At 40.0% G+C, this 26274-nt stretch overlaps 1 protein-coding gene and 1 non-coding gene across 6 annotated transcripts; both read right to left on the bottom strand.

Moving 5' to 3' along the window:
- Positions 1-1973: 1973 nt before the first annotated feature.
- MTFR1 (mitochondrial fission regulator 1) lies at positions 1974-25995 on the bottom strand. Of its 5 annotated transcripts, none has more exons than XM_058042809.1 (8): positions 25982-25995; positions 19578-19720; positions 16314-16412; positions 11057-11175; positions 7523-7764; positions 5519-5780; positions 5249-5417; positions 1974-3633 (listed from the first exon to the last, which is right to left on the bottom strand). In XM_058042809.1, exons 2-8 carry the CDS (start codon positions 19641-19643, stop codon positions 3574-3576), a joined length of 1017 nt encoding a protein of 338 aa, XP_057898792.1. In that variant the 5' UTR covers positions 19644-19720; positions 25982-25995; the 3' UTR covers positions 1974-3573. The 5 variants fall into 5 exon arrangements, with proteins under 5 accessions (XP_057898792.1, XP_057898645.1, XP_057898949.1 ...); XM_058042662.1 differs by having other exon boundaries at positions 25953-25993; XM_058042966.1 differs by lacking the exon at positions 25982-25995 and adding an exon at positions 25647-25885.
- On the bottom strand, positions 13759-13831 carry TRNAV-AAC (transfer RNA valine (anticodon AAC)). The gene has a single exon. It is a non-coding gene; the product is annotated as a tRNA-Val (tRNA).
- Positions 25996-26274: the final 279 nt, after the last annotated feature.

Raw genomic sequence — 26274 nt, 5'->3', positions numbered from 1 at the left:
ATGTGCCTGTTGCTGTTAACTTTTAATTAATAAAACAAAATCTTTTCACATTATGCTCCTGTACATTTAAGTTATGACTGAGTCCAGCGTTGTGGAAAGGTAGCTAAGGTTGCAGTCAGCTTCCACTGTAAAACTAAGCCAACTTTGGATTTGAAAATACTAGTCCTCATATGCCAAAATTTATTGCCTCTTGGAGTTTGGCCTTTTACTGTTTGAAAAGCAAATCCTGACTTACCTGATTGTTTCCCTTCTAAAACTGTTTATTATTCTTTCATGTTCCCTGAAGTAGTATCATTAATCTCAAAATGGCCATGTTTAAAGAAATAAATTTCTAATGAAACCATTCTTTTGAGCCTGCGTGAACTTCCTTCCTTCGCTGTCAGTGCAAGTTCTTGATGTTGACTCCAACACAGAAGGACCAGATGGGACAAGGAGCTCTGGTTGTAATTTTCAGGAGAGAAGAGCCATTTTTGACAGGCTGCCTTTGAAAGGGTGCATAAAGCTGGGAGAACACAGAGGTAAGAACTGTATGTAATGTAGCACAGAGAAACTGAGAGAAACTTAGCACAGAGCCAGACTTAACTGGGTTAAATGTGGGAAAGTAGTGATTCCTCTTGGACCTTTCTGAATGAAACGTGCCAAACTTGCAGCTGTTTTCAAAATGACAACTAAGATCAGTCTGATGATGCCTTCTGTGACACATTTGTAAAAAATGAACTTGGTTTAAAGAGCATCAACTGCATTTTAAGTTTTGTGACTTGTTACAGGCATATGTTAATATGTAATTTTAATGAAAATTAGTAATAGTATAACAAATAGGTATATGGAGTATTTCAACATAGTATTTATAAAGAGCCAGTGATTTTTAACATTGTGCAAACTTGCCATCCTTTGCTCTGACAGGACCCAGAAGAGCTTGTCAAAATGTAAAATAGGAGGAGGAGTAGTTTTATTCTAAGCCACCCTTCCTGGAAAGGGGTCTCTCTACCAGACTGGTAGAAAAGACTGCTTCTAATCCCACCTCTTCATGCATGTGGAAGTGCCTCTCATTGGACTTGAAATAAGAAAAATGCTTTTTCCATGCTGGCTGGGAGTGCCCTCTACAAATCCACACTGAACTTTAACATTCCTGCAGCTTCAGCATTTCATGTGAGAGCTGAGAGCCCACACACACCAGGCACAGGAGACAGGGTCCCACAGCCCCTGGGAGCCCCTGGAGCCCAGAGCCCTGCTGGGGAAGGGGCCAGGCCCCCCAGCTGCTCACAGATCTGCTCCCAGCGCTGTTCTGTACACAGACAGACACAAACGGGCCTCAGGTCATGGCCAAGGGGGCCCAGCCTCCATGGGCAGCCTTAGTTTGAGCACTCGAGGTGTTTTTCTATGGGCAGTGGAATGTGTGCAATTTCAAGGAAAAAGATACACATTGAGGTACAGTGGAAGGTAAGTTATTTGATGGCACATTAGTGTTTCTGGCACAGATGACATTTCTTTTGCAGTAATTTTACATCACTGCTAAAGCTCACTTCATTTCTGGTGCTGGATACCCTAGTTGAGGTGAGCAGTGTCTGGTGTGGATGATCCTCATGCTTTGCCCTGGTTTAACAAGGCAAGTGTCATCTTGAATTTTACAGGTTAGTGATTTAACTGGGCTGCCAGAGGAGCTGAGCGTACCAGGGGACGGAGAGGCTGTTCAGCAAGTCCCTTCCTGCTATCCTTGTGGTGAGGCATAAACGCCCCACTGGCTCCTGAGAACCACTGTTTGTTTGTTTGTTTAACCAGCATGCAGCTGAATTAACAGTGCAGGGCTGTTTCACAGCCACCCCTCCTGTTACTCCTGCTGCACAGCAAGGTAAGCAAACCAGCCCTGGAGGAGCACTACAAGGAGATTGTCACTACACTGATTTATAGTCACTGTAACAGAATGGAAACTTCCATTTTTGTGGCTGCTATCATTTGTAGAGTACCACAAATCAAATATGGCATCTTTATTTTATCTGCTTTTAATTTTATATAGTGGCAATAGAGCATATAATACAAAACTTAAAACCAAAGTTAACTTTCACAAAGGTATTTTAAAGGCACTTAAAAGAACTGAAGGATTGAGTGGCCAATCAGTAGGACTGACGGCAGAGCACTTTGGAAGTTACATTGTGTATGTATTAACACCATTTCAAGTTCCACACCAGAAAACAAAGCTCCTCCATGTACACCCTACATTCCAGTTATAAGCAGCAAAGCCTGCCCATCTTCAGTAACCTTGTCAGAGCCATTCAGCTGTCTTTATTTAAAAAGTGCTGCTTTTGTCTTTTCCTGGCAAACAGAAGCTCCCAGAGGCAGTTGTATTTGTCCCAATAGCTGGGATCAGCTTAGAGCACCAAAAATAGCCAAGCTCAGCGTTTTCAATGCTCATCCATGATCACAGCAAACCGTGGCTGTGCTTCAGGGTGCACCTCAGCTGCAGCTCTTGGTTCCTGAACAGCTTTTCCACCCTGACTTGTACTTACTCTACACCTGTGGAGAGCAAGAGCTCAGGTGGTTGGTACAGGTGTGGCAGGAAGCAGCTGCTGCATCAGAAGGGCTTCCCCTGGAAAATTGGCCATGGGCAACAGCTTATCCCATCTCTTCCCTGCAAATGGGGCTACGAGGGTTTGTGCAGGCCCCATCTGCCAGAAACGTACCCAGGGAGCCAAGCTGGGCAGAAGGTGTCCATGAGCATCTCCCAGAGCAGCACAGATGAGCTGCTTTTGGCAACTTGCACCCCACAGTACTTTGTACCTTTGTTTTCTTACCTACAGCACTTTATGCCAACTAACATCTACTCTTTGTTATTTTAATCTGCTGCTATTTACTGCCTATTTCAAATTCCCTTGACTACCTTCTGACAGAGGCTCCCACAGCATGATTTTTCTCTTTATAATGGCCACAGGATGATGCAAGCAGGTTTTACTCCCTTACCCTTGCAAGCTGAGGTGAAACAAACAAAAAACCCTGCACAAAAATGTACTACTATGTATAATTCAGGAATTTTTTTTTAATTTAGGACCTCTGCAGCAGGTTCAAGTTTTCACTTTGTGTCAGTAAAAATCAGAGTGCCTTCAGGTTTTCTTTGGGCTAAAAATTTGCTACAGTTAAGTTTAAAAGAAAGACTTCAACATGAAGATTTCAGTACAAAATTACACACTGTAGTGCAAATTATAGGTAGAGCTCACATAAAACTGGTATTAACTTAAGGATGTATCACCGTCATTATTAACATGTACACAAATTTTTAAGCTGGTCAGTTATGCACAAAAAATGTTGTATGTATAACTTAGTGTTCATGAATTAAATCCATCACCTAAATCTGAGTGGAAAGCCAAGCCTGAATACAAAATTAATACCTGAGTATAATGGTCCAATTTATTCCCTTGATAAATCACCTACATACAAACATGTTTAGTGCCTTGTTTCTGCACTTCACATTAGATCTTTCTGGGCTGTAAGAAAAGAGACCTCTCAGTACTAGTGCTATTTGCAACATAAAATATTTTATACAAAGCAGCTTAACAGTCTTTTGCAGAATAATCTTTAACACTAAGATTTTTCAATTAAAGTCTTCATCTTTCCTGTAGACTTCAGCATGTGTGGTCCAAACTGGAAAGAAAACCAGAAACATGTTCAGATTGCTTTCAACAGACCCCTTGTTGAACTATCCATCCAAGTAGTAAAAGCAGAACCTGGACAGAAATAATTTCCTTTATCACCCGCTTCTCTGCATGTGGATGTCACAAAGCAAGGGGAAACTTGTGTTAGCATGTTAGCAACAGCTGAAATTGCTCAGAGGAGGGAGGCCACGACCTGCTGGAGCAGGGCTGGAGGCAGTTTGCTCCAGCACAGTAAAATGAGATGGACACAGCTGTCCCTACACCTTGACAACCAAGTGCTCCAGCAGCAGTTTAACAGTGCTTCTGCTCCTACTCTACCCTGTGTTTCTGTGCAAGTCCCTTTCAAAACTGTCATACAAGTCTGATCTAACAAAGTTAGATACTGGTAAGTAACTGATGGACAGAGTTTATTAGCTCGTTATGGAGCAACATCCTATCATTTAATGAAAATCTTGTTTCCTTAGCTCTTGAGGACTTGATGGTCCTTTATATCAAAAGATGGATTGTAAATTTCAAAAACAGAAAATCACAAAAAAACCCTGTCTGGATAAATATTGCCAACTTGTGTTCTCCTTAACACACCAGAGATGCTGAGGAAATGTGATTAATTCTTGGGAAACATCTAGCCTTTTATTTGAGAAGAACAGCCTGAACATTACAGAAATAAACCAGTACAGGCCAAAAGGCAAGTAAGTCAACACAAATTAGCTGTAGTACTCAAAAGTCCTGAGATTTGTGGCAATAAAATGTTATTTTCCTTAAAACTTAATTCAGAGCAGAACCAGCTTTTGGACTTTCATGTGCATTTTTTTGATTGCACAAATGAAAAAAAAACCCCTCTTTACTCTTCTTCTCTGGTTCCACAGCATAAGGCTTCAAGGATTGCTGACACACAAAACTGATCTATACCAGGCTGGTTTTTACATGTACATTGATAGAGACCTGTATTTTGAATGTTCACTGCTTAAAAACCAAATTCAAATCCATCTGAAATAAACTAGAAGCCATTAATAACTTGTGCCAGGAGGTGGACTTCAAATACAGTTTCATTTTAACATTCTCACACTATAAAGAAACTGCTTTCATATGCTCAGCATTCCCAATTGAAGAAGCATTTCCAATAGAAGAAGCTCCCTATACCCAAGAATCCAGCAGACATTCGGAACAATTAATTTTCCAAATTCCTAGGAATGTCTGATATGTTTCAGGATCTTGCTTCTAAGTTTCACCTGCACCAGCCGAATGGTTAAGGTTGGTAGTAACAGGCAACTCAGTTCAGACTGGATTCCATGTGAGCCCTTAGCAATGGTTTTCTGAATATCAGATGCTGTGGCAAGAGAAAACATTTTTGTTTTAAAAAATTACAAAATTGTAACAAGACTTTTTAAAGCTAGGGCCAAGACAGTACACAATCATAAGACTTGCCACTAAAAACATTTGACTGCCAAAAGTCCTGGCATATCAGCAGTACTTCACAGGGTTCTGTGGACCTAACAAATGAGATGCTCACTTGTGTAACACCTACACACGTTAGCAGAAAAATGTAGGTTGGTTTGCACAACTATAATTTAGTTCAAGGATGTGTTCAGAATCAAAATACTCACCAGCACTACCTCAGTCTGTGTCTTTGTTTCAGCCTTTGGAATCACTTTTTCTGTTTCACCTTGGCTTTCATTTTGGTATCGATACGCAAATTTCTTTTTGAGAGCTTCTGCTATTAATGTTGCAGGATCTGCAGGCTGAGACACTTTAGGTTTTGTAACTTCTAAGGATCTAGGAAAAAAAATGGTATCAGTATCTGTCTCACCCTGAAATAGTTTTGAGTCACAAAACCAAATCACGAATGCCAATCTTGGTACATGGACATTTGTTACCTTTTCACCGAGCGCAGTTTCACACTGTTCATGTCTTTGAGGATTTCTAGCATGTTTGGTACTTCAGGCTTCTTTGGCCCGTTTTCCACCACATCCTGGCCAGTGTTCGTTTTTTGGTTTTTCCTCTCTTTAATGAGATCAATTGCAGACTTACTCTGACCCAGACTTGAGGGAGGGGGTGGAGGCAGAGGAGGAGGAGGAGGTGGTGGCAGTGATGGAGGTGCAACAGGGACAGCAGCTGAAGCAAGTGGACTTGACCCAACTACAAATAAAACATGCAACACAAGTCAGTTTACTTGTGACTGCCCTTCATCTGTCACAAATGCTCAGGTAAGAAAATCACTGTATTATCTTTAATTGAGCCCCCTCTATCACCTTTAGATTGTAATTTCTTCATTCCTAAACCACGTAAACAGGTTCAGCTAAAAAATCCTTCTTGAAAAGTTAGAAGTGTCCTTTGACATTCCAGTCCCAACTCTAGGTGCATCTGTGTCCTTACTGCAGTGGCACAGATGCCATGGCATCTTCTGGTTATGTTCTGCCCCTAATGTTACCAGTACTTCCCTTTCTTCTCAGAGGCAGCTACTGAGCTGGCAGTCACCATCTGACACAGGAGCAGTGTTTGTCCCTGCTTATCATCACAAGTAAGAAATTACCATACAAGATTTTTCAACGTGAATTTCACAGCTCAAACAGTGCTTAAATTGAAGCTTATTCCAGCTGCCCGAGGTTGAGGATTTTTAGGCCAGCTACTCATCTGTTTCTACTCATAGAGATTCTCACAATAATCTTGATTTTGAGTTCCATGTATACTTTAGGTAAAAATTTGTGTTATAAATACAGTAACAGTAATAACCTGACAAATAAATGAAGAAACCTCTGTTTAATTGCACCTTAAAAAAATAAGAAAAATCAGATCAAACCAGAGTTTTGAGCCTTGGAGTATAAAGCGTGTAAAGATATTTATAGAAATAAAACAGAAGATCTGTAGGAAAACACACAGCATCATTATCACATTCTACCACAAGAGGGAGATAAAGATGATAAAATAAAAATTTAATTTTCCTGATAAATAGAGGTAAAGGGGGAAAACAAAAAAGTTTATACTTATTTCAAATGCCCCCACCCTCCCCCCTATAATTAAAAATTCAAGAGTGAAACCAGGTGATCCTTGAAACTATTTCATAGTTTTGAATATTAGCAGTTCAGGAACAATGAAGTAACTCCTATCAGTTAACAGCTAAAGGAGCATCTGAAAAATCACAATATGATTTCATACACAAACATAGGCAAAGCTGTACTTGTTAAGTGACCTTAGGAAAGAGTGACAACCAAATGCCTGTCATCTGCAGCAGACAAGGGCCCTCTCCTGCTAATCTCTGAAGACTTAAACTGAAAGGAGTCAGAGTTGATGGAAACAGGAGAAAGAAACCCAGGAAAAGAATGATTCTGTTTACTACCAGAAACAGTGCACCACTTTTGGTTCCATATGGACAATGTGTCTGGTCCCAGAGATGATTGCAGTAAACAATTAATTGCCTTTTCTGTTACTTGAGATGTATATTATATATTCCAAAAGCATAATTAGCATCTTGTATGAATACTTAATGATATCAGAGAGCCTATTTCCTCATTGAATGGAAAGACTTCAGTGTCAGTAATTAAGTTACATTCTTTTAGTTTGGTTTAAGCCATCATGTTTATCATGAGCTTTGCTCTGAAAGCTGTTTAATACTTCTTTACTCATTCACAGATTCAGAGCTCTGGCAGATTTACAGACAAACACGATGACTTTAGGAATACTAAAAAAATACAGAAAATCTGGCAAGTCATTTGTCTTCAGGACCTACTCTGTACCCCTTGGTTATTGTGCCAAACTAACCAAAACAATATGGAGAAGTGTTTGGTGTTGCAGTATCTCACAAAAAAGAATTAACACAGTAGTAATTATAAAAGGAACACATCATCAAGTAATTTTTCCTAAGAGTGCAGCAAATTTAATACCTGTTGTCAAGTTCTGCTGTTCTTGCAAGGTTACAATTTTGGCTATCTGTGCTCTTAAAGAGGCCAGTTCATTTTCTAGGGCACTGATCTTCTGCATTGCTTCTTCGTTTGCCATCACTGCAATCCTGGGCACCGGCTCCTCCCCCGCCGGGCTCTGCAAGGACGTTTGTCTGACTAGGGGCTTCCTGGAATGGTGTGCCTCGCCCGGGGGAGGCTGGGTTGTTTTTAACCAAACTTCTGACCTGTAACAAACACATCACAACATGTTTGAAGGGCTTTGAAACAGACAAAGACTAAAACAACTTTACTTATAAATCAGGGGTACAAGTTGAAGACCTGACTTCAGAATTGTTTTTGTACAAACACTTCCATCAAAACCGTAAATAGTTTAAGGTAAATAAGAGCTTTACATCCTTTCTCTTTGCATCATGAGCTGTGCTGCTTCTCTTCTCCCAGACAGCATTTTGTAGAATCCTTGGTTTCAGCAAGAAAAAAGGGATACATTTCTTCTTATCCCACTCTATTTCTCGGCCTCAAACCTATTATATATTTCATATATTGTATATTTCGTAGATATATTGTATATTTCATATTTCAGCAAGAAAAAAGGAATACATTTCTTCTTATCCCACTCTATTTCTCGGCCTCAAACCTATTATATATTTCCTATATTGTATATTTCGTAGATATATTGTATATTTCATATTTCAGCAAGAAAAAAGGAATACATTTCTTCTTATCCCAAACTATTGCTCTGCCTCAAACCTACTGCATATCTCATTTGAATTAAGATTTTTCTTCCCTTAAATGCTATCATTTTTCCCCTGGGCAGCAAATAGCCATTTGCAGTTGATTCCTTTGAAGAAAGAAGAGTCTCTTGGTTCCACAGGACATTTTTTTGTACTCTTTGGATTTCTGAATTTTTAAAAAATTAAAAAAAAAAAAAATCCAATTTTAGCAGCACTGGGAAATACGGAGTGCACAAAACACCTTAGCGATGCAGAGACTGCTTGCCAGTTGATGGGAGAGGGTCTCATATCAAGTTTTCTAACACAATAATTAGAAATAGAGAAGAAAATTTCCATAAAGTCTTTTAAAGAGTCCATGACCTTCCCTCTGCTTCTCACAAGAAAATGTAATTCTGTTGCCTTCCCTTAATACCCATCAAAGCTCAAGCCATGTTAAACACTGAGGCATTATTGAGCATCTGCTCAAACAAGTCCAATAAGCCCTTACAAAGACACCAGCACTTTAAAACTGTTTATCTCAAGAATCCGAGGAACCTGATCCAGTTAAAGATGTCCCTGCTCACTGTGGGGGCTTGGACTAGATGGCTTTTAAAGGCCCCTTCCAAGGCAAGCTGTTCTATGATTCTGTACGTAGAACTGATAAGGATTGATGACAACAAATCATCATAAACTCTAAAACACAAGATGCAGCCACATACTTAACTCCTCAATCCTCCTTGATGTCAATCCCCAAACTTCTCAGGCATGCCAGGATTCCATTGTTTATTTAAACAGGAGAGTGAGAATAGGGCCTGGTAAAAGGACTTTCTGAAATGGGCAGAATGGCTCCAGGCTAACCCAGCCCAAGTGCCCCATCACTCTGGATGAGTGGATTGAGCTGCTGTGGGTGCTCATCAGGTTAGAAATGCAGCTGTGCTAGACCTTATGCAAGAGCCAAGATTTAAGGCTAGAACAAGCCCTGTGCTCTGACCACATCAAACCAAGATTAGATACACATTTAAGTCCTCTATGACACTGACAAAAAACATCAGCACAACTTGCCAAAATTTGATCAAGAGGAATTGAATATTATCATGGATGCTGAAATTTAGGTGGTGTTATCTAGACAGAAACAGAGAGCAATTCAAGCTGAGAACAGGATACCTCCTATAGCAGCCACCTCCCTGCTCGCCCAAAGTAAGGTGAAAGGAGCCAGCGGTCATTTCACTCCTTAAAACCTGCCTGCCAGAAATTCTTTAAAGGAGAGGAATAGCTAAACAACAAAGGGTATTTTCTGCTCAGAGCAGTAATAGAGATGTCTTGACTGGAATCTAACACTATGGAAAAATATTATGCCTGAGTTGTCACTATTACTCTGACTAGGGGTAGACGAAAAATTATTTGTCATTTAGTTGCTTCCCGTATAAAACTGTATTTGCAGAAAAAAAACAACGATGTCTGCAAGACTGTTTACTAAATTTTACAGTGGATAAATATTGAACAGTAACACCTATGTGATCCTGTTGAAACAGAGAATTTCAAATGCCTGGAAAACACCTAATGCATACCAGCTCCACTAATACTGCGCACAGACGTAATAAACTGTGCACACTGAAACAGTCATATTTGCTAAGTAATTCACTTCCTGTGCTCCATCATAAGCTGTTTGCCTTAAGGTCACTATGTATCTGCAGGATTATTTTAGTCCCATCCCACATCCATCTGTCCCTGCTCCCCCTTCCCATGCAGACGTTTTAGCAAAAATGCAGTCCTACATCTTTCACAATAGGTTCTTTGAAGCACCAAAGACCATTCTCCCTGTTGTCCCCATTAAATGTAAGAGCTTTACAGTTCAAGCCTGTACTTGAACTCAGGAACAGTGTTTCCCAAGCAAGTGCTGATTTTTGTGACTCCCCTCTGGGTTTGTGAAATTAATGTGGCGGTGCCAGAATGTTTGTTATGCAAAGCTTCACTGTAACAAGTCATGTTGGAGGGCATCTAGGTCATTACTAACCTATTTTCAAACCTGTGCTTTCAAATTAAGAACAGTATCCTCCTGTAATCTCTGAAGCCAACAATCTGTGCCCTTCTCTGACAGATTAGTTTGTTTAGAAGAAAAATCTCCTTTGCACTACAGTACTGTACTTTTGTTTCTGCACAGTCTGAACTGCAACCTGAGTAGGATGGAATAGAGAACTTCATCCCTTCAGCCAAACTGTTTCATGTAGTGACAGAGCTGTGTAGAACCCTTGGTCCAACTGGACATAGGTGATTACATGCTTCCCTGCCAGTTTTTGTTATGAAGTTTAAAGATGTGAAACACAAACCACAATTTTATCACTGTACTCAGCAGACTGCAGAGCCTTAACCAGAAAGGTGAAAAACAACATGCCAATTACTGGATTGCCAGAATGACCATTGCTGCTAATGAGAAGCTGTACAGTTTGCTGCCCCGTGGTAATGACAATCTCAGGAGAACTGGAGAATCACTGTTACCAATTTTGCCATAGCACAGCAGACATTTTCATTGCTTGAAGCTATTGTGTGCAGTTCTTTGCAATACATCAATAAATAAAATCCAGAGTCTTGCTTGTATAATGTCAATCTCCTGTATGTCTTCCAACAAGTCTTGGTTTCGTAATCCTGTTAGTCTAACCTCTACTACTTCTTTTCCAGACCCTACCTCTGTCTCTTCTCCCAGCATTCAAGTGCTCTCTGTTAATTTGTAATGCACAGTAGAGTCTTAGTAGACAGAAGTTTCTTTCTCTCAGTTAAGAAGTCCAGAGAGAAGATTCTGGAAACATACCTGAGCCTTGTAGAGACTTCACCTTCTTCTTCAGCAATCCATCCCACATCAGCAAAAGAGGCCACTGCATCTTCTCTGAGGTGAGCAGGAGTGTTTCCTTCCGCGACTTGAGAAATGAGCTAGATTTCAAAGGCAAGATTGAAGGTTTTAGAGTCAATACTTTCAGCCCAAGTCACATTTATGTTACCCAATACTTCTACTGAGGCTACATGTAACTATCAACACACACATGCACAAAACACATCTGTAGACTTGAAACACTTATTTCTGTCCTGTGCTCAGTCCAGAATAATTTCATTGACTTCAAACTATTCAATCTATTCTGCTGAACACTTCACAGAAGTTCATGGCTAACTACATACACGTCACATGATGCTAATGAATACTAAAAATCCAATGCAAATTATTACCTTTAAGACAAACAAACATCAACATTCTCACAGTTTTCTATACTAACTCAAATAGTATGTTTTTAAATTATATTAATGACCAGTAGTTAAAAAAGACATCAAGACTGCCAATACTTCTTAAGTATTTTGCTCTAATTGAGTATTACTTTTAAAGTGAAATTCTGCCAAAGTTTCCCTTTCCCTACAACTTCTGTACAAGAAGTATGTACATTGCACAGGGGAAAAAGCCAACAATCAAAGCAACCCCAAAACCAGGCAAAAAGCCAATTCTACCAGCTCAGTAATCACAAAGACTGTGAGTGAGAGGTAGGATGCAATCATAACATTATACATTACGTGCTAACAATCTTATTTACAACATGCCAAACAAATGGACCATTTTCCAGCATGGTTCTGGCCATTAGCTTTACAGCTGTCTGAAGCCAAAGGTGAGCAACATTTCAGAGTCTGGAACCTTTCTTCAATTTCCAGTTAAGTGACCTGAATGGTGATTTGAAAAATTGTTTTGACCATCAATACACACTCCACAGTCACAACTCAACAAAATGGTTTCAAATCTATTTTGAAATACTGGCTGCTTCCCCAGGTCAGAAGAGGGAATGTGTTCAGAGTCACTGGACTCCTCAGCAGCCTGGGATCAGTATCTCAGCAGCTAAAAACTACTGAAACAACTTTCAGTAATTTGTTCTGCTCAGTCTTTCCCCTTGAGTTCCATATCTCCAATGCATATATGCCCCAGCTTTGCTTGTATTCCACAGAATCACAGATCCTTAAGGTGGGAAAAGCCCTCTAAAACCATTGAGTTCAGCTGTTAACCCAACACTACAAACAAGCCCACAGCCAAATCTGCATGAGTTGTTGCAGCTGATCAAGCGCTGCCTGTGCCAGCAGTGGCCGAGGAGCTGGAACACTGACAAAGATGGTGGCAGCAGGTGCCAGTCTGCAAGGGCAGCCTGCACCCAGACCATCACCACTGAGATGAGTTTTCAAGGCAACCCCACTCTGTAAGAGCCAACTACTATGAAATGTTAGCATTAATCTGAAATTGTAGCACACCTATCACAGTAGGACTGCAGCCTGGATGAGCTGAAACCACTTCAGAAGAACATCCACACATATTTTAGTAGCAGCCTCTGATACAGAACTCTCAGGAAGAGAGAAGTTGTGGGCTTGGGGCTGTTTTTTTTCCCTGGGAGTTGCTGCAAACAGCCTTAGAAATTGAGATTAGTTGCCTTCACCTCACACTCTCACTTGTATGAGAGTCTTTATCACAGCTCCCAGGAGTGCATATTGGCACCATCAGATCATTTGGAAACAACAGGGTTTTTTCCAGGTAGCATCAGCACAGATGGTAATATGTTTATCACATTAACAGTTGTGCCTAATACCATTACAGTCTGCCTCTCTTTAAAGCAGTCTAGAGAATACTATATTGCATGTTAGGATTTTTGCTGTTTGAGGTTTCCTTGGCATTTTTCTTTTTAAAAATGAATAGAAATTTTCAAGACCACAGCATTTGTATTAATGCTAATGGCAATTTTAAAAGATCCATAATACACGAGCCACTTTTTGTAGGTGATACAGATTTTTCTGGCAGTAATATTACCATTAGAAGATTGAAGCCACTTTTAAATAAAGATACTACACATACTTGAATCAAAAATAATTTTCTAAATCAACAGTAAAGAATATATCTATCACTGCCAGAATTCCTGCATAGATAAATAACTTCTAATCCAAGATTTAGTAGTAAGCCTTCTGTTATATTATGATACAAGTTTCTTCTTAATTTTAATTCATATTTGTATGTAAACAGAATCTGCTTGTTACCCCATATACAGATGTTTCTTTTCTCTATCCCTAAAAACAACAAAGCCCTCCCCAGCAGTGGAATTTGAATTTCAAGTTAATGCAAGATTTTTAGTGTAATTTGAGGGTGAAAAGCCATCACCGATCTCTCAAAACCTTCACCTGCCTATGAACACCTCTGTGACTACCCTATTCCTCCAGTCAATTCCAGCAGAAAAAAACCTGAACAACTGCTCTGCCAGCACCTAAAATAGAGAACAGAGTACTGAAAACAGAGATCACGTCCAGTTTCTTTCTCTGGAAACTGTGTAGTTGCTTTCCCCTCTTGTTCTTTCCCAGGCCTTCTGCCTATCTTAGTGTGCATGTAGACACTCTGAGGGCTGCAGACCCATCACGGCTTTCTGAGGACTACACACACTGTACTGCTCTGGGACACATAAAGAACCATCGAGTCCAACTCCCCAGGAGAGTCAGCCTCGCCAGTGTTTCCACCCGGTTTCGAACCGGGGACCTTTCGCGTGTTAGGCGAACGTGATAACCACTACACTACGGAAACGCCGCTCAGCAGCGCCCTGGGGCACGCTCCCTGCTCGCTGCTCACTCCACAAAGTGCCAAGCACAACAGAGGGGTTAATACACTTTTATACACAACAGAATAAAAACCTCTTCTTCCCAATTACTAATACAAGTATGTATTAAACATTTGGAAACACTTCAGGTAAGACAAACTCGCTGTGATTTTTCAAATTAGCCCAGTAAATTCAGATGTTTGTAACATGCACACCAATTTATTAGCAGACTTCCACTGAGTTATCAGGTATCCATCAAACAGGAGAAGCATGAGACTAAAACAGAAATGCTGTAGTTAAAGGATGCTATCTTGAGAGACACTACTGTAGGTTTGGTTGAATCTACCTAGGCTATACTGGCAAGTATAATTTTATTTTCTCCTAAATACTACATATAAATCTAAAAAATTTGACACACAAAAGATCCACGTGAACTATTTTCATTTGTTTGTGCCATATAGAGTGCATAAGGTACATAAGCTCTCCCAGTTCTTACTGAATATGTAAGCTGCATTTTAGTATTAAGCAGTTAATTTAAATGTTGACTATGGCAAGATCCACAGTCAGTAGACTTCAAACATCAAAATGTTTGGCTACTATTTTTTTTCAGACTACCTGAACAAAAGCATGCTAGAAGGTAAGTATGGACATTAGAGATATTCTTTCAATGAGTCTCATCCATTTATCATAAGGAAAATGCAGACCTGTGAAAAGCCTGATGCTCTGGGGTTAGAAACATTGATTCCATACATGCACCCTCAGATGATGCAAGCAAGATTTGATTTGTTTGTTTAAACAGAATGACTTACAGCAAGGTTCAGCTCATGGTCCTTTCATAATAGAGCTAAAGCTGGCAAGAAAGAAAGAGGAAGAGACAGCTATAGGAAAGTGTCAGTTGCAACAGCACGAAAACGATCGAGATCAGTATTGAACCTCACCATAGAATCTTAATGCTGAGATAAAGACACAAAGAGCAGATGTTAGCATCACATTTAACATGTTCAGCACTTCATATATTAAAGTAGAGTCCACACACACCATATATATTTTAATATGTTTCAAGGTTCAAATTTTGGAATTCCTATTTTTAATTAAATCAAACCTTACAACTGTACTTCTACTTTCAGGATCCTTTCCTTTCATCTCATAGACAGTGAATGCTTATACTTAGTGTACACACAAAGCTGAATGAATGTCTCTTTAAGAAGACTAAAAAGTCAAATATTATACTTATTTGAACAGAATTCAGACAAAAACATATTTATGTATTTATTTATTTATTTGCTTAAGTACTAAAAATAATCAGGAACAGATTCCCCAAATACATCTTACCATCCCTTTCAAGAATATAAACCAGAAATGTCTTCTTTTATGTACAATATATTAAGAGAAGTCAGTATTAGGCTAACTATCTGCAAATGAGCATCATCTTCCCCTGTATGGCCTTTACAGCACAGAAAATCAGACACACAGGAGGACTTCACTACCTTTAAATCTGAGGCACAGGGAGCCTTCTTGCTGGCAAAACACACACTAATTATACATTCAAAAGTTTAATCCAGCATGCCATTTGTTGTCCCCACCTGCACAAAACTCCACATTCCTTTTTTTTTTCCATCAAGCCACTAGAAATGTGAGATGGCTGTCCCATTTCTCAATGTAATTTTTTAAGAGAGGCAAAATGATAGTATGGCTTTTACTATCCCACCAATAAGGCTTCTATGGTAATCTGAACTATCTACTGTAATTTCAAGTCTAAATATTGTTCATACATTTCATTTATGATACAGAAATTAATTTAAACATTGAAAAATTTAGCACTGTGGAAATTACTATATGTTAAGTGTGGCAGCTGATTCCCTCCATTCATCTTTACACTCCCCACCCTTGCTCAGCCCACAGAACATTACTCTCTCAGCTTGAATTTCAAACACTAAATTTCTCCAATTCTATACCCACCCCCTACCCCTAACACCAGAGTTGAAGAGATTCTGTGTAACAGCTTCCACTTTCCCATCTGTTCCTGAAAGACTCATTATAGAAAGCATGGCTTTTCTCTTCCTTAAGCTTTTACACTTGCTCTTTACCCTACCCTTTCACCTACACAGTGCTAGCCTTCTATTTCAAACAAAACAAAACAGGGTACTCATGTTCTCTTGTAACTAATTTTTTGATTTCTGATAAAGTTGTTTATTTTCCCAAGTATTTTTAATACTGTTCATCTTTACATGCCTCTTAAGCCTAGCTTATAAGTACTGTTTATATAAATAAGTTTCAATCATTTTTCTCTTTTATGAATTTTTTTTCAACTTTCTTATTTGAAAAAAATCTGAACTGGAAGCAGAGAGAAGTTAAGTAATTCTCCTATATCTAGTTTATCATATTCTACTTTTACAAACCTTCTAGTCATGAGCAAATCCCTTTATCAGCATAGTGAGAAACAGATTGTAAATTGCTGAGAACACCTACCTGAAAGTGAACTCTTGGACACTGTATAAGAGAGAGGTTAGTACCAATTTTTCTTACAATACTTCGAGATGAACCATAAGGCTTGCTTGACCAAAGCACCTGCATGGGAAAAAGAGAGAAGCCAGTTGTTAAGGGAATTGAGTTTTGCATCATATTGTAATAGCTCTCCCTAATTCTTCCATACCATGCTTTTGCTAAACATATTTAGTAATTTCTGTCATGCTGGAGTAGGATATAATGTTTATACACTGAATTCTGTCCCAGGGAACTCCTTACATTCTATCCCCAAACTGGCACAAACACATTACACATCATCAGCACAGGCTTTAGGATTAAGCCTAAAGCCAAAACAGTAAATCAGGTAATGCAGAAGACTTCAGGAGCTGAAAGTACCTTCAAAAACACAATATTCAAATTTCTGAGACAATAAAGAACCTACATTCAGAGACACCTCTTTTTATAGGGTTTCAAGAAAAGCCATTCCATCATTAAAAATCCTTGAAGTCACATAGTTCTTCGTTTCTCAAAATATTTTTTTCTTTTTTAATTAAGAGCTCTTCTAACAGGAATAGTGTCTACCCTTCTTAGTGAACATAAGTATCAGCTACAATAAATATGAAAATGTAACTGTGAAATTAAGGAGCAAAGGAAAGTAAAATGCAGAAAATAAGACAAAATTGTTGTAAGAAAGGAACTTTCTAGAGAAAACTGCCCACAGCAGCTCAACACACCAGGCTTCATCATAACTGTTTCTATTTCAATTTATGTTTTTTCTATGTTGTTTCAACAGGGATTTAATTTGCTTCTTTTTGTTGTATTTAGTATTTACAACAGCTTTACAAAGGAAATAAAACGGGAGTTTAATCCTAGGAGAATACTACAAAATGAGCCAGAACAGAAGCAAACACCCTGGAGAGAAGTAGGAAAGATTTCAGCACAGGCAAAGGCAACAAAAACAATGCAAAAGAGAAAAAAAATAATGAGAAGACTCTAACACAGGGTACATTGTTAGTAAACAATTAGAACATTGGATGGTAATTTTAAAAACTTGGCCAATGTTTAATTATGGGTGTAAATATGAATTTACTAGTCAGACTTTAGTTTTTCAAATATCATAGCTTCAAGCAAACTTGACATCCTGGTAATAGAAAGAAAATAGGAAAAATCCAGGCTATTTTGATTGGCAATGGCAATATTGTTTGTATGATGACTGTAGTGGTGCTGTGGGAGTTGCATAACACACAGCTGAATATTTTAATACACTAAGCAAAGATCACTTCACTACTTGTAGACGTTGAAGGTTCTATTAAAAAGGAAAGTTTATGTTCCATGGTATTGATCCCCAGATTATTTCACAAACTTCACACAAACATGCCTATTTCTAACTTCTATCCTTCCTTCCTCTGGCTTTACTGGAATGTAAAAATTTTGACAAAATAAACGTGCACTGCACATATGCTACATCCACACAACAGAGCTGCAACTTCACCATGAATCCACTCAGATCTATTTTTTTTCCATTCTATAAAAAAAAAAAAAACATTCTCTTGCTTAACACACTGCTAAGCTGAACACAAATTTTTCAATGCAGAGTAGTCTATTGATGCTGCATTTTGGTTGCCTCAACCAAAACTCAACCAAGACCTCACATTTGTGCCTATCACCTGCTTGTTTACACGTCTGAGCAAACAGCAGGTAGATCAGTGGCCTTCAAGAACAAGTCACTGACAAACAGCACCACAGTAATACAGTCTCATTATTCACAACTAATTCTGATCAAAGCAGAACCATTGGCAAAAGACTCAAAGTGATGGGGCACTGGAACAAATAATGCCAGTCAAAGGAAGGTTTAATAAGTTGCAGAAGTACTTCCACAACAGCAAGACAGTCTAGACTACATGCTCGATTACCAACACAATGCAATGCCTTTTAAAAAAGCAGCAAAACTTGTTTGGATATTGCTCAGACCACAGCCAAGCTGCTGACGAGCAGTCAAAAATATTTGGTTTCCAAATGCCCTTGGGGCTCTTTAACAACTGTGGTTTGCTGCACCAAAATGCTGAGTGACTCAGTTTTGGTACCACAAGATACACCAGGACATTATTGTCATGACACTGCAGGCAAAATGGGGATTTACAAGGGATTCAAGTAAAATCAGTTCCCTGCTCAGCTGAGCTGAGGTCTCAGCACTGCTCCAACCAAGTTCACACAACTTCTTGTTGACTTGAAGCACTGGCTGAGCAAGTCTGCAAAATGCTACTTAGTCATACACTGCTATTGCATCAGCGCTTCACCGTGACATTTGGAAATGTAACTGCACTGTCACAAACTTCATACAAGCAGAGAATGGGGAGAAAAAGACTAAAAACTTCTCCCTGTTTAGGCTGAAATTGCTGAATTACTACTGTTATAATGCAATACATTCTCAATCTTTGAATTTTCAAAGTTACATGAAATCTCAGATCAAAATTCAAATAAAATCCTAAAATACTTGATGTCAATCTTCATTAACACTGTATAAACAATTTGGTCTCCATAGATTCCCAAGACTGATAAATACAGAGACACGATAACACTGACTTAGCTGTTAAGGATTTCCCCATTAAAATATTTCAAAAACTTACAGGGATTACTACACTGAGGTCAACATTTGTACTCAAAATAGCTTCCTAAAGGTCAGTGACAGAGCAGCTGATGTGCAGCAGTTCTCTGTCTCTCTCTGCTAAGCATTCAAAGAAAACTCTCTATATAGAATTCTCCGAGAGGAGAGCTATGCTGGCCTGTTCCTCTGTTTACCCAGCAAAGAACACAGCTGTGCTGCTCTCATGCACTGTTACACCTCCACAAGAGGTAACTATAGCACAGAAGAGGAAAATGTAGCACAAGTATAATCACCTCAGTTTCATGGGGCTTTTGTATCTCCAAGGTAAGAACAAGCAATAAGATTATTTTTTTAATCACTGTTAGAAAGAAGATGGAATTCTCCTTCAGCTTCAAAACACACACGGAAGTCCAGCATGAACAGCAATGTTTAAAAAGTAAACAGTTTATTGGAACCACAAGGAACTGCGTAGTACTTTTAACACATTTATTACTCACTATTTCAGTGCTCAAGTCATAAACTTGATGACTTCTCAGCAATGCAGAATCATCCCAGTATTGAGTGTACCTAAAGCGTTCTTCTAGATAAGCACAAACTAAACCACATGAAGTGCTTTCTATACCTTATTTTCTGAAAACATAAAGGAAGTTTGAAACACTTACTGATTCCATGTTCAATCCAATTTGTTCAAAAGCCATCCTAATTAAGCGCTTCAGCCAGCAAATCATCAGGACTGGAAAAGGCCTTTCCGAACTTGGATTTAAGCCTTCCAAACCTACAAGGCTGCCAAGGTTCCATAGTAGTTCTGAAATGAGACACATAAGAATTTTAGATGCATGTTGTGGAACATGTACAGAAGTAAACTGCTAGATTCCTAAAAAACCAATATTTAGATAAAGGACATATTAGATGACACCAATACCTTGTACTGTAAAACAAAGGTGTTCAGAAGGCATCTACTTAATACAGGAAACAATGACTTTTTAGTAGTGTTATTTTTATAGACTCATAGAATTGTCTGAGTTGGAAGGGAGCTCAAAGTCACCCAGTTCCAACCCTCCTGCCATCTGCAGGAGCACCTTCCACTTTCAGGTTTGCACAGGGCCTCATCCAACCTGGCCATGAAAACTTCCAGGAATGGGGCATCCACAATTTTTTTCAACAACCTGTTTCTGTGCATCAGCACCCTCATGGTGGTATCTATCATATCTAACCCAAACCTATCCTCTCTCAGTTTAAAGCTACTGCCCCTGTCCTGTCACTATGTGCCCTTGCAAAAAGTCCCTCTCTAGCTCTCTTGTAGTCCCCTTCAGGTACTGGAAAGAAATCTAAGCTGTTGTAAAGTTAACAATTAAAAAGTTGTGGAAATGACTGCTCACTTGAGCTCGGACAGATGATGGCGTTCAACAACTCTAAGTGAGCATCGAGCCCTATGGAACGCCTGCAGATGGGGATTAGCACTGAGACTGAAGTGCCACACTCATTTCTAAACTCATTTCTATGCAGGAACAGACTGCAGAAAGCTGATCACCTCTCCTGACTCACATTCTCTGACAGCTTTGTTGTTCCTTCCTTTTTCCTACAACTAAGGAGAGAAAGGAAACATGGAAAAATGACTAATGCAGGAAAATTACATTAAATACTGTAGATGTAGGACATGAAAATATTCAAGCAGTTTATCAGATTAGGCAGATTTCAAATTTTGTTTATATACACTTCCATTCACCTGACTCAAGATGGTTTTATTGCTCCTCTAGCAAAAATAGTGTACCTTTTCTTTAACTGCATTCTACACCAGCCATAATCTGGACACCACTGAGAAGTGTATGCCACCAAAACCAGGAAAGGAAGCCACAGATTTGTGTTTACATTTCTTTTGTGCAGCAGGCTGGAAACAACACTCTGTTGATCCACCCCGAGCAACGTATTTGTAGTATGAACAATGGTGTTGCTGTAGCCACTCTATATACAGACAGGGATGACTAAAGCAATGCAGCAGCAAGGAACTGGCACTTGGAAAGATGGAAAGTCAGGAGATGGAAAAGCTCTGCTGTTTGGAGAAGCCAAACAAGCCCTACAGTTAAACCATCATTGTTTCCATTACTAATTGTTTTCAACAGTTTACAGTTCCTTAGTAATAATGTACCTCTTGTGGAAACTTGGCAGAAACAGTACAATCTTACAGTTATCTTTTTTTAGACAGCCTTAAAAGACAGTTGATATTAGCTTCTCATCATCATAGAATTTTCTTTTGTTTGTGACTAAGCTTAGAAGAAACTATTAATTTACACCAGGAGATTAGAATGAAAATGACAACTGTTATAGGAAAAACAATAGGGAAGAATAATGGGCTAGCTACCAAACAGCCATGAATACAAGTTACACTCATTCACAGTAAATAAATAAGTCATAGACTTCTTTATAGAATGCTTGAGAAGTCTATTAGAGTAGCATCACCATCTACTTGATCTGTTATTCCTTTAGGCATCTGTTATTCCTCCCTTACACAGCCCACTGTATGGACCCTGGATCTCACTGATACAATGCCCCACACTGGATTTGGCATCCTATCTGCCACTGTAGCATGCAGTGACACAAAAGAGAGGAATGCTCCTTTAAAGGGGGAAACCTGTTCCAAAGGTGTGATTACACGTGATCTACTCCACCTCATTCCAAAGTCCAGACTTGTTCAACAAGCAGTGTGGAAATCAAAGGAGGAAAAAAAGAAAGCTGCATCAAGACAAATTCAAACAAAAGAAAAAGTTAGGATACAAAAAAGCACAAAACTTGTAATAGTTTTGCTGAGCAACTGCAAAGACAGGGCTGGCTGACAAAGGCAAGTGGTAGGACTAAAAGGAATGACTGTATGCTGATGCACTGGTCTCTCAGCCAGCTCCTAGGTTTAAAAGAAGTGAGAGTTGTGTTTTCTTCCAGGCAGAGAAGAAAACTATGGTTTTTTTCCCGATTAAATGAGAGGTCCAAGTCTAACAATAAAGACAATCTGGACAGAGGTGAAAAGTGAGTGTTAGAACTTCCTCCAAAGAAATCAGAGCAGGTCTAGAAAGTTTCCAAGAATTTAGAAACCTAAAGGCAAACAGGTAAAAGAACAACAAAAACTGACAAGATAACCAATTAAAAGCACAAAACCAGATGTAGAAAAAAAGTAGCACAACATGAGGATGACAGAATAGTGTAAATATGAAGTAGTAAGCTAAAAAAGGCAAGCTACACAATGGGTTCCATCTCACAGGCATAAAACAGTCCTACATGCATTAGCAGCAAGAGGCAAGAGAGACAACCCTGATGCAGCAGGAAAGAGAGCAGTGTGTGATTTGGACAGTCAGAATGTGTTCAGTGTTTTCACCCGACAGGGGCAGGTAAGACAGACAGGTGCTAGCACAGAATACAGACAGTGCTGAGAAGTTATAAGCATCCAGGCCAACAGTATCTGGTGAATTTCACCTCGCAAAGTTCAGAAACTTGTCAAAGCAATTCTTGAAATACTGATAATTAATTTCAGAAACTTGGTCAACGGGATTCAAAACCCCAGGAATAAAAGAAGGAGCATGATGACACAAAGCATTGGAAATAGTCCAAAACACTTATCCTGCCCTAAAACATTAAGGTGACCCTTTATAATTCCAGCTTCCAAGGCTTTGATGACTGAACACAAAGGGCATTCATTCAACAGAACAACTACTTCAGTAAAACGAGTATTTATAGTTCACTTTGTAAGTTATTGTTTCCTCTGTAGCCTAAATACTTCAAGTATTTGAGACTGGGGTCATCAACATCTTGCTCTTTTCAATGACCTGTGTGTGCTTGCAGAAGAAAGTGACTGAAATCAATCTGTAAGAGCACAGAGTAGTACCCAGTTCCTGGACTGCCTTCCTTAGTTTGTGGCTCTAAGGAAAACCACCAGGTTTGGACAATCCCCAGTTAAACTGTTATCTAAATGAAAAATGCTTCTCAGTGTATTTTTATCAGATTATGAGTTCACAGAATTACCTCCAGGCAAACTTCATACTTATTTCTTTCAGACTATGTTGCACTCTACCTTTCTTCACAAAACTCAACTATTTCACAATTGGTTTGTGTGCCAAGAACAGACAGGGTTCATTCCAAAAGAAACTGCTGGACAGCAAGAATGAAATCATTAGCAAATTCACCTCTCATGCCCTGTATACATGCCATTTTCAGAGGCAGAAGTGAAATCTTTATGGCTTTTAGTAAAAAGAGTAATACCTCTTTTAAAATATTGACCTTTATTTATCTTCTCTCTTCTTGCTGCTACCTACAGTAAAAACAGTTTAATTCCCCCAAAATTTCCATAACTCAATTACTACAATGAAGAGCCCTGAGGGATAGTAATATTGCCATAAAAATGGTCCTTCTGCTCTGCCTCAGCAAACCATTACAAGGATGAGCACCACTCACAGACAAGATCACCAAGGAGCTGTAACACAAAGAATTACATTTCACTGCATAAAGCATGAAGGGGTTGGAATTTCATGGGTTCATTGAATGAAACCCAGAAATTAGCAATGCTGAAGAACTTCCTTACTGATATGGAATTATGGAGGAATTCCTTGGTTTAGAAATGAGGAGGTCAACATTTCCAAGCCCCCTGAAGCTTGTCTGTCCCAACTTATCCCAACCACTTTTGCAGGCTCTGTTCCCTACTCTCATATCAAATAGCAAGTCAACAAAGCTGAGAGATAATACCCCTGATAATTGACAAAAAGCTCATTAAAAAAATATCAAAGCTCTGGAATCTCTACACATAAGGTATAATATCCAGCAAATATGAATAGAAGCCCTTTGACAGACTTTTTAGTGAGTCCTACAAATGAAAGATTAAAAGAAAATCAGATGCAACTGCTTTCAAATTGAAATTCTTCTATGAGTTTTTGCAATGTTGTATTTATTCAGGTGCCCTTCAGAGCATGAGTTCCTGCTCTTTAAAAGAAATATAATATTCATATTCTTTTTACTGAAGGTTTCTCTCATTCACTTAAGGTCCATACAAACATAAAAGAGAATGACTTAATGGGATTGATGGAGCAGATTAGCCTCAACAGAGAATAAACAAAGGTATGAAATCTGAAAAATGAAAGGTGTAGTCTCTAAATTCAAAAGGCATAACTTTAAGAAGTTTAAAATTTTTAAAGAAGCATAGGTTCAAAGGAATACCAGCCACATAAAAAACAAAATGCAAAAAGACCAGGCTCCTCCTTATTTAAGCACGAAGTAGGGCAAGCATATCTCCCCAGTCTTTTAGGCTAAGACTCAAGTCCATCTAATAAGGAAACATTTTTTAAAAAGTAATAAAGGAAGATAAAGCAGAAACACCCCATTATCACAACAGCCAAATGGGCAGGAGAATCTCTGGATAAAGGACCAGACTCTGGCCCAAACTGACACAGACCAGCTTCAGGTAAAGTAAACATGCATTTGGCAGAGGTCATAAGCCAGAAACAGGAGTCTGTTTTTTGGTGTGGAAGCTACAAGTAATGGAGCAGCCCAGTACTAAAAGAAACACCTGTTTGGAAAGATATGGAGAGATAAAAGTCAGTAAATGCTACAGGGACAATCTAAGCTAGTACTGGTATGAAATTTAAAGCAGGAATTGAAAATCATACATACTTGCAACAGAAGTTGCTAAAGCTTTGTTAAAAATATAGCCTTGTCATATTTACCTGATCATGCAAAACCCTATTAATTAGATTTCATTCATGCTATCCCATCTTGTCAACTTAGGACAGAGAAAAAAAATCCAAGTTTCAGCACTAGTTTAATCAAAAGCCTTTGCTCAACAATGATTATACCTGCACAGTGCACTGTGATACCATTGAGAGGTAAGTGAAACCTTCAACACCTACAGACCACAAGGTATTATGTGACAGAGACTACCAAACACCTGCACTTCCCTGCCGGACAGAGAGACAGACAGACCTCCCCACCAGCTGCTGAGAATGTCAGCTTTCTGCTACAGCTTTGAGAGACAGCAGCAGGTAAGTCTTACAAACAAAAGGGCGTGCTTGTCTGAAAAAAGCATTTAAAATGTCCAATATTCTCCCCAGATATCTCTCTGTGTAACAATGCTGAGCTCCTACACACAGCAACCATGTTCTACCTAGTGACCCCTACAAAGCACATATTTGCATTCAGCAACAAGTAACCAGAACTTTTAGACCTGATGTGCACATGATTAAAATGACTGACTCATTTTAATCACCTAGGTAAAAGCCAGTGGGGATCAGAAGACATAATTCCTATTCATTTAATCTTTTTAAGTCTTGCCTTCACAAGAGCTGCAGAGCACTCTGAGGACAGCACGTTAATATTAATGAAGTACTGCTGACGCTGTCAGGCAGAGATCAATGCACTACGATTGATTTCAGCATTCAAACCCTACTCAGCCTCAATATTTGGAATTTCAACAGCTCGTTAAACAAAAGGAAAACACGCACCCAGCAAGTTAACTTATTTATGACCACTACAGAAGAACATGAGCACGGCAGCAGTATCACTAAAGGTGCACACAGCAAGCAGTGTAAGTTTACAGAAAAGAAAAATTAAACCACCATGCCCCTTAGGGTTCATTTTTCCTCTTATACGCCAACTCTCTATTTTAAAACGCCCTTAAAGAACTCCCCATATTATCTCCACATGATCTTGTATTTACATTATTCCCCGTGACCTGTCACCTTCTCATCACAGCAGTTCACCTGCACGAACAAAAGCTTCGGCCCAGCACCCCGAGGCGCTTCCACGCTCCTGCCGGCACCTGCCCTGCCCGGGGACGGCGGGGCCGCCCCGAGCGGCCTGTACGTGGTTTCCAGGCGAGCTTCCCCTCACGCACCGCCCCTCGCCCGGGATCAGCCGCGCCAAGACGGGCTGCCCGGGGGGAAGGAAGGGGCTGCTCAGGAGGGAGGGAGGAAGGGGCTGCCCAAAGGGAAGGGGAGAATCCCGGCCGCAGCCGCGGCTGCCGCCACTACCGCTGCTGCCGCCGCCGCCGCCCCCCCTCGCCTCACCCGCCGCCGCGGCCGACGCGCTGCCTCACCCGCTGCTCGCGCGGCCACTCGCGACCCTGCCCCGGCAGCCAATCGGCGGCCGGCTCGGCGCCGCCCCGGCCAATCGCGGGCCCGGCGGCGGGCGCGGGAGGCGGGACGTGGCGCGCGCAGCGGGGGTGAGGCGCTACCCGGCAGGCGCCGAGCCGGCAGCGGGAGGGGGAGCCGCCCCGCCCCGCCCCCTGCGCGGTCACGTGAGCGGGACCCGCCAATAGGGGCGGGACACCGGGAGCTCAGCCAGGCCGGATGTTCTTGGTCCCGCTGCCTCGTGGGGGTCGGTCTCGTC

The sequence above is a fragment of the Melospiza georgiana genome, chromosome 1 (assembly GCF_028018845.1).
Source record: "Melospiza georgiana isolate bMelGeo1 chromosome 1, bMelGeo1.pri, whole genome shotgun sequence".
In the NCBI taxonomy this organism is placed as follows: domain Eukaryota; kingdom Metazoa; phylum Chordata; class Aves; order Passeriformes; family Passerellidae; genus Melospiza; species Melospiza georgiana.
The sequence above is the reverse complement of the archived record's forward strand: the minus strand, read 5'-3'. Positions and strand labels throughout refer to the sequence as shown.

What these genes read in the sequence shown, in the direction of transcription:
- MTFR1 (XM_058042809.1), bottom strand. Translation starts at nt 19,643, where the DNA reads ATGATTTGCTGGCTGAAGCGCTTAATTAGGATGGCTTTTGAACAAATT. An exon ending in GAAGTCTCTACAAGGCTCAG is followed by an intron (nt 7,765 to 11,056) that starts GTATGTTTCCAG and finishes TGTTTGTTACAG; the next exon opens with GTCAGAAGTTTGGTTAAAAA. An exon ending in AAACTGCGCTCGGTGAAAAG is followed by an intron (nt 5,418 to 5,518) that starts GTAACAAATGTC and finishes TTTTTTTCCTAG; the next exon opens with ATCCTTAGAAGTTACAAAAC.